Raw genomic sequence first — 7393 nt, forward strand, 5'->3', positions numbered from 1 at the left:
GATATCGGGCCGCTCTGGGACCAGGGGAAACCAATTTCGTTTCATCCCGTGTTTTTACATGTGCTGCAATGACAATAAAACTCCTTGAATCCTTGAATCACTGTTTTTACCACCTGTGTCTAATAGATAAGCAGCTCGGTGCATGCTTTTATAATCAACACGGTGAGGTTACCTGAAGTCCGGGAGGCTGAGCTGCAGCTTCTTGCGAGCTTTGTTTCTGGTGATGTAGTTGGTGGCAGAGCCCCTCTCGAACTGAAAGACACAGACGATCACATGAAACACCGACAAACACCGCGGCTTCAACTCACGATCAGGTTGACTCAATAATTAGACTTTAAATTTAATCTGCGCTCAGAAAAACAACCGTCAGCTAGCTCCGAGCTAACCATGTTGCCATGGCAGTTAAAAGTGCACGCGGAGGCTGACATCAGCGCCACGTGAGCTCTTACCTTTTTCTTTTGAAGACCCCCCATTTACAGACACTATGCGACCCTCCGCACAAAGTTAATGAGACTTTAATTATCGACAAATTAAAAAAAATAAGCAACTAACTGACGAACACAGCGCGAGCGAGCTACCGACACCAACAGCCGACGCACGTGTCGTTTGACATGCGCGGAAGAGGCGGTGCGAGCAGGAATCAGGACCCCGATGAGAGGTCGGTCCATTTGTCCGCCTGTATAAAAAAAAGAGAAAGAAAACAAAACACACACACACACACACACACACACACACACACACACACACACACACACACACACACAGAGGTTAGTACATTACATTTAGTTTGTCATGCCATGTATATCAATTCATAGTGACATATAATTTGCACCAGTGTCTCCCAAATGACTTTTTATTATTATTATTATTTTTAAATGTCACAGTAAACATACGTTAAGCATGCATGTGCAGAGAGATTAAACCTGTGTTAAGAAATGTTATGCATAGTTTTGCATATTTATGCACACACCAGTTTTTAGTGTATTAAGACTATATATCTAGACTATATGAATAGCATGTGCAGTTATATTTAGTTTGCACCAGTGTCTACAATATAAGTTTGCAATTGCAATTTTGAGACAGTCCAGGGAAAAATAAAATAAATATTTTAAACTTATTCATATAGATAGATAGATAGATAGATAGATAGATAGATAGATAGATAGATAGATAGATAGATAGATAGATAGACTTTATTTATCCCAAGCTGGGAAATTACATAATAAAATATCAAAATAGCAATAGTAAATAAAATATATTGTACAAAAGTATATACAGCAAATTGGCAGTGTTGAATTAAAAAAAGAAAAGAAAGGCAATTCTTAAAACGTGTCTATAAATTAAGTTCCTATGCAGAGCTGTAAGCACTTTATTCAGATTTGAAGTCTAAAAACTAGAAACATAAGTGTGAATCAAAATAAACAGATAAAATAAAAATGCATCGGTCAACCACATTTGAGCTCCACCCCCTTCTTCTCTCTTCTCTCTGGTCCCAGGGATGCTTTGAGAGAGAGATGCAGATTGGAGCTGAGGAGCAGCAGCAGAGAGTGAAAAAGAAAAACAGTGAGAGACATAAAAAACTAGATACAGACAGCTAAAATAATTCAGAAATTAGATTTCATAAGGACATCTGAGAATATGTGTGAAGTATTTCATAAGTTCATGATGGGGCTACGAGACTTTATGAAGGATTATTTTCTTAGTTTCTGGGACTATGAGACGCCAAAGGTGATGGTGGTTAAAAACAGAACTCTTGGAGTTATATACAGAGCTGTGCAGTTTCTTGTGATCACCTATTTCATCTGGTAAGCTTCATGTTTGTGTACTTGCATGCTCATTGTATGTGCTAAAAGGGACAACCTCTAACATTTAAATGTGATGGTAACTTCACTTTGTTGATATGTCTACATTTGTTGTCTTCAGGTGTATCGTGTATTTAATCCTTCTCTTAGGAATTGCAGTAAAGTATAAAACTGCATTTTTTTCAGCTGTACATCAGGATAAAAATTGCAGAGCGACTTTTCAGTTCTCAAACCCACAAATTGCACTTTTGTGGACAGGAAATGCTTCTCAACTGCAATTAACTGGAGACAGATAAACAGCATAAATGATGGAAACGTAATTGATATCAGTCATATCATATAACAGTTTTCATATAGGTTTTTATTTGTAAGGAACTTGTTCTTTTCCTATTCTCTCAAATCTTTCACATTTTATTTTCAGGTTTATGTTTTAAGTGCGTCATCTTTTCTTCTTCTCTTGGCTTCAGCAAAGATGGCTGAACAGATCCAGGGTAATCTGATACCTCTAATATAAATTGACGTCATGACAGAAAATGTGATATTGGGTCTGTCTGTTCTATCATCCTGAAGGTATGTCTTCATAAATGAGAAAGCATACCAAGAGAGTGAAACCCGTCCAGAGAGCTCAGTTTACACACTCATGAAAGGCACAGCAGTTCATGAAGATCATATCTTGGACACTGTGGAGTACGCTCGACCATCAGAGGTAAGTCTAGGAAAAAACGCTGCAATACAATCAAAGAAGTCTCACCTGACTGTCAGCATCGTTATGTCTTCACACCACAGTAAACCATACTGATAAATAGTATTCAAGTGGTATTTCCCTCACATATTCTATTCTATTCTAGGGTGGTGATGTGATTAGTACAATATTGAGACGAGAAGTTACGTACAATCAGAAGCAAGGAACCTGCGCTGAGGTGAGAGGTCAACAAAGGCTTTCTGAGCAATGAGTATGCAACTACACAGACACCTTTAATCTCCCATAACTGTCTGAGCTGACCTCTCTTATTTCACTGCAGTATTTCAAAGTTGCCAATGCCAACTGTACAACTGACTCTGACTGTGTCAAGGGAGAGGTTAACTTTGATGGCCATGGTACTGTTTTTATTCCTCACAAAATCTTTCTTCAAGCTTGTTTGGTCTGTGTTTGTCAGAGTTTTTATCAGTATTAAATGCTTGTCTTGCAGGCAGAAGGACTGGCAAATGCGTCCAGTACTACAACCACACCTTCAAAACCTGTGAGATCCAAACCTGGTGTCCTATTGAGGAGTATGCTGTAGTACGGTAAGTTACTTGGTCAAGTTCGAGTCAGGATTATTTGGATCACCCAAAGGGAAAATATGATAACCCATGAACAAAAACAGTTGGCATGTGATGGCGTTTTAGTGGAAGCGAACCAAACTATGGACAAAAAAATATATAAATGATCAAAGATAAACCAGTGGTTCACAATCTGAGACCCTTAAAAGTGCCACAAGATTAAAAACCCAAAGGTTTAAACAAAATTATATTTCTTTTTTCCTAGTCTTTGCTTTTTACTTTAAAGATTTAATGTCTTTAAATCTCCTGGTCCTTAAAAAAACATTCAAATAAAACAATCTGAGAAACAAGAATCACCGTTTGGTTGAAGCAGACAACGCTTCAGTGTAAAAAGATTGAAAACCAACTACATTGAACGACAGTTAGACCCACAGACGCATTACGAGATGATGGACACCTTAAAGTGTCTGTGAAAGGAAACCAGATTCACAAAAGGATAGGCGAGCTGTAAAAATGGTTCAATTGCCCAATGTGTGGACAAAACAAAATATTATCAGTAAATATCATTTAGTTCCCAGTACAAAAGTACAAAAATACACATAATCCACAAGAGTAGAAATAAAATTGTGAAAATATAAAAATGTTGTTTTCACAGCATATGAGCCGGGGTTAATGGCTAACGTGGTTCGCAATAAACTAATAGCACAAAAATTAAGTCAGCAATCACAAAACAATTGTAATAAAAGAATAACAACAGATAATGTTGAGTTTAACTGAACACAACTCTGATTATTTGGTGTCTTCAACAGAGAGCCAGCATTAGTGGAGGCCATCAATTTCACAGTGTTCATCAGGAACTCTATCCACTTCCCCAAATTTAAAGTGCTGAGGTATGTCCACACAGACAGACACACACACACACACACACACACACACACACACACACACACTGGAGCCAGTGTTTCCAGACAGTATTAGAGCTGCAGAGATTCAGAATAGAGAAGAAGAGAAGTATTTATGTTCTTGTCTTTGGCAGGGGAAACATCAAAGACGCTTCAAACAAGCGTGATATGCAGAAATACCTCACTAAGTGTCATTATGATGAAGAGAAAGAGCCCTACTGTCCAAACTTCCGCCTGGGCTACATTGCAGATAAAGCGAGGGAGAGCTTCAGTCAGCTCTGCAGGACTGTGAGTTTGAGCTCTGCTTTGAGCTGTAATGTTTTGATTCATGAAGATTTCTAAATCTTATACATGTGTGTACTCTGTAATATCACTTTGTGATTGTGTAGCATGGATTAAGATGTGATCATTGCGATTTTGTGCTCAGGGAGGAGTGATAGGGGTTTTCATCAACTGGAAGTGTAACCTGGACATCGATCCTTCAAACTGTAAACCAACATATTCCTTTCGTCGTCTTGATCTCCGAAAGGATCAGGTCAACTCTGGTTACTACTACAGGTAAGCTCCAACACCCATTGCTGACTTTTCTTCACCGTGTTTGTCAGTTTGCAGAGTGGTCCCTGTCTTTACCCTTTTGATTTCTGCCCAGGTTTGCCAAATATTACAACAAGAATGGGGTAGAGACTCGGACACTTATCAAGGCCTATGGCATCCGTCTGGATGTCATAGTTCACGGACATGTAAGTAGATACTCCATCATCATCACTCCAGTTTATTTTCAGCTTAACGTGATGACTGTCATTACTTGCATTTGTTTTTCAGGCTGGTAAATTCAGTCCTATCCCAACCATCATCAGCACAGTGACTGCTATGACTTCAGTTGGCATTGTGAGTAATTGCTGCATTCCTTTCTTATCTTGACACTTTGAAATAGCAGCTATCACTCGTTCCATCGCACACTGTCTGTTTCTCTTTTCAATACAACCCTTTAGTGTACCATTATCTGTGACTGGATCATGCTGACATTTATTGACAAGAATGAAGTCTACAGTGACAGAAAGTTTGATGAGGTGAGTAAAAGGCAGCCTCACCACGTAAGGGTTCGTCTGTGATACTGATACCTTAAAGGTTTTATATCTTACAAATAAAAGCTAATGAGAGACAGTATAAAGCTAATTGAAGTTTAAAATCTGTGGCTTTGGTCACCACCATGTTGGCAGTCCTTGCTCTTCCGCTTCCTGGCTAATCTAAAAATTGGCAAAGAGGTGGATCATCAGTGGACCTGAGGCTGAGCCGGGTTGAATGACGCCTGGGTGCTCAAACAAGCCATTTGTAACAGCACCCACCTGTCAATCAAAGCAGCCACACTGTTAATCATGCATAACTTTAAGCCTTAATTTAATTTTAACAGGTTCATGTACTTCTGAAAATTCTAAAGAGGTTCTTTAATGATGAACACTGTATAAACCTCCACACAAATAAATATTAAAATGAACAATGGCCTAATCTGCATTTAGCTGCTTTGGTTGCAGGTTCTGGGTATTGTGCATGTCGGCTCACTGTCACGCTGTCATGACCTACCTGGACACGTGAATTAAACAAGGCAAGGCAATTACAAGTGTTTTATGTGAGGCATGAAAGACATTAAAAAGAAAAACACAAAGCAATATAAAAAGGCACTTAAACCCCATCAGTGTGCAGCTCTAACTCTGCCGTCTGTGTTTGATTGTTTCTGCAGAATTATTGTTTTTATAGGAGATGTTCTCTGAATGTAAGATATCTGTCATCTGCAGATTATCAAGGAGCCGCCGGTGCCCATTTCCACAGAGCTCAGCTACATCACCAGCTTCGGCTCAAACCATTCAGACCTGTCAGAAGGCGTACCGCTGTAACGTCATTGCAGTTGCCTCGGTTGTCGCTGATCAAGAGTGTGGACTCTCCTCCGTCAGCTGACTGTGGCAACAAAAGCAACTTCCAGTGGTTTCTCAGGTGTCTGCAACAGCTCAGTTATGGACTGCCAGCAGTTGCTATGCTGTTTTTTTTTTGTGGGAACTGACAGAGAACCACAGTGACAGAGCTGGCCCTCTCAAAGTCTCTGTCTGTGCAGTGGATTCTTTTCATATATCATCTCAAACCTTGATGGACCCCCAACTGTACAATGCAACTAACTGTTTCTCTCTCACCTGACATCTCTCACTTCAGCAGTAACACCACTTAGAAAATGTGTTTATTTTCTCACCATGAAAAGATAAGAAAGCACGGTAAAGAGAAACATTACAAACCAAGTCAATTTCTGTTAATGTATTGCAATAAATGCCCAAACTCAAGGTCCAGATATAAGGATTACCATGAAATCATCATTTTTACAGTGTATCTTATAAATCTGCATTATTCCAAACATGAAGCTGCACACCTTGTTTGAAGAATCTAAATATTCTGATTCACTTGCTTTGTCTTTCAACCTGATATGTTCAGCATAACTAGAGGATGCAGGAAGAAACGGCCAGGAGACGCGCAAGGAGAGCAATGAGCAGTAATCAAATAACACAGACATTTCCCATAAGATGGTTTCTCTAACAAGATTGTGGGGAAGTGTGAATCCATCTGGACGCCTGAGAGCAATGTAAATGTCAGAGACTTAAGACTCAAGTCTAATGGATCGATGTCTGTCATGATGGATGAAGGAGCTTGATGGACAGTGACACGTCTGTGCAGAAAATTGTTTACAACATAAAAAAAGAGCTGAAAATTTACATAATGCTGTATCTTAAAGGGTAGTGCTTATGTTAATCCATTTCACTGTTGAGCTCAAGAAGTGTTGTGTCTGATCTAAGATGTGCCGAGAGGCTAACAACTGGAAATTTAAAGAATTTAGTCACAGACCCTCTTAAGCGCTTTCATTCCTTCATTTGTACGTGTACAGTATGTATGGGTGAGGAGCTCTAAGGAGCCAATCTAATTGTGGCTCAGATGAAATGTGATTACTTGGCTAGGAGGCACCCATCAGCAGGCAAAGTGAGTCATCTGTGGGGCAATGAGGTTAAAGCGATGGAGGTGCATGGGTTAAAGATCATTGTGATCCAGATTTTCTCACTGTAATCACGAACCACCGCCTGATTTCTTGAAGGGTTAGTGAAGGCTCGACATACGTGGAATTTGGCAGTTCAGATTTGTTTGCAAATACGAAAATTAAAAAGAGGAATCTTCACAGTGCCTCCCCACAGAAAAATTCCAAATTTAACGATTATGCAACTTGTAACAGAGCTAAGAAGAAGTGTGACTGCTGATTAACGAAGGTCCTCGGGGTAAATCACACTCAGGATGTTTATACTTACAGCACACAACTGAGCAGTAAAGACCACCACGCCTCACCACGTAAGGGTTCATCTGTGATACTGATACCTTAAAGGTTTTATATCTTACAAA

General features: G+C 39.5%; 2 protein-coding genes across 2 annotated transcripts in view; one reads left to right on the forward strand and one right to left on the reverse strand.

Annotated features, from left to right (window-relative positions):
* pes (pescadillo) overlaps window positions 1-649 on the reverse strand; it is a 14000-nt gene extending 13351 nt beyond the window's left edge. Inside the window, exons 1-2 of the mRNA XM_027278271.1 lie at window positions 450-649; window positions 173-252 (exon numbers count right to left, since the gene is read on the reverse strand). Coding sequence (XP_027134072.1) covers window positions 173-252; window positions 450-473 — 104 coding nt within the window. The 5' untranslated portion in view covers window positions 474-649. The remainder of the gene's footprint in view (window positions 1-172; window positions 253-449) is intronic.
* A 989-nt stretch (window positions 650-1638) lies between these two features.
* Window positions 1639-6833, forward strand: p2rx2 (purinergic receptor P2X, ligand-gated ion channel, 2). The gene is made up of 12 exons (XM_027278050.1): window positions 1639-1805; window positions 2373-2508; window positions 2651-2722; window positions 2825-2900; window positions 2993-3089; window positions 3875-3955; window positions 4102-4255; window positions 4395-4525; window positions 4617-4707; window positions 4790-4855; window positions 4960-5037; window positions 5761-6833. The coding sequence occupies exons 1-12, from the start codon at window positions 1639-1641 to the stop codon at window positions 5857-5859; spliced, it is 1248 nt and encodes a 415-aa protein (XP_027133851.1). The 3' UTR covers window positions 5860-6833.
* Window positions 6834-7393: the final 560 nt, after the last annotated feature.

This window comes from Larimichthys crocea, chromosome III (genome assembly GCF_000972845.2).
Source record: "Larimichthys crocea isolate SSNF chromosome III, L_crocea_2.0, whole genome shotgun sequence".
NCBI lineage: Eukaryota > Metazoa > Chordata > Actinopteri > Sciaenidae > Larimichthys > Larimichthys crocea.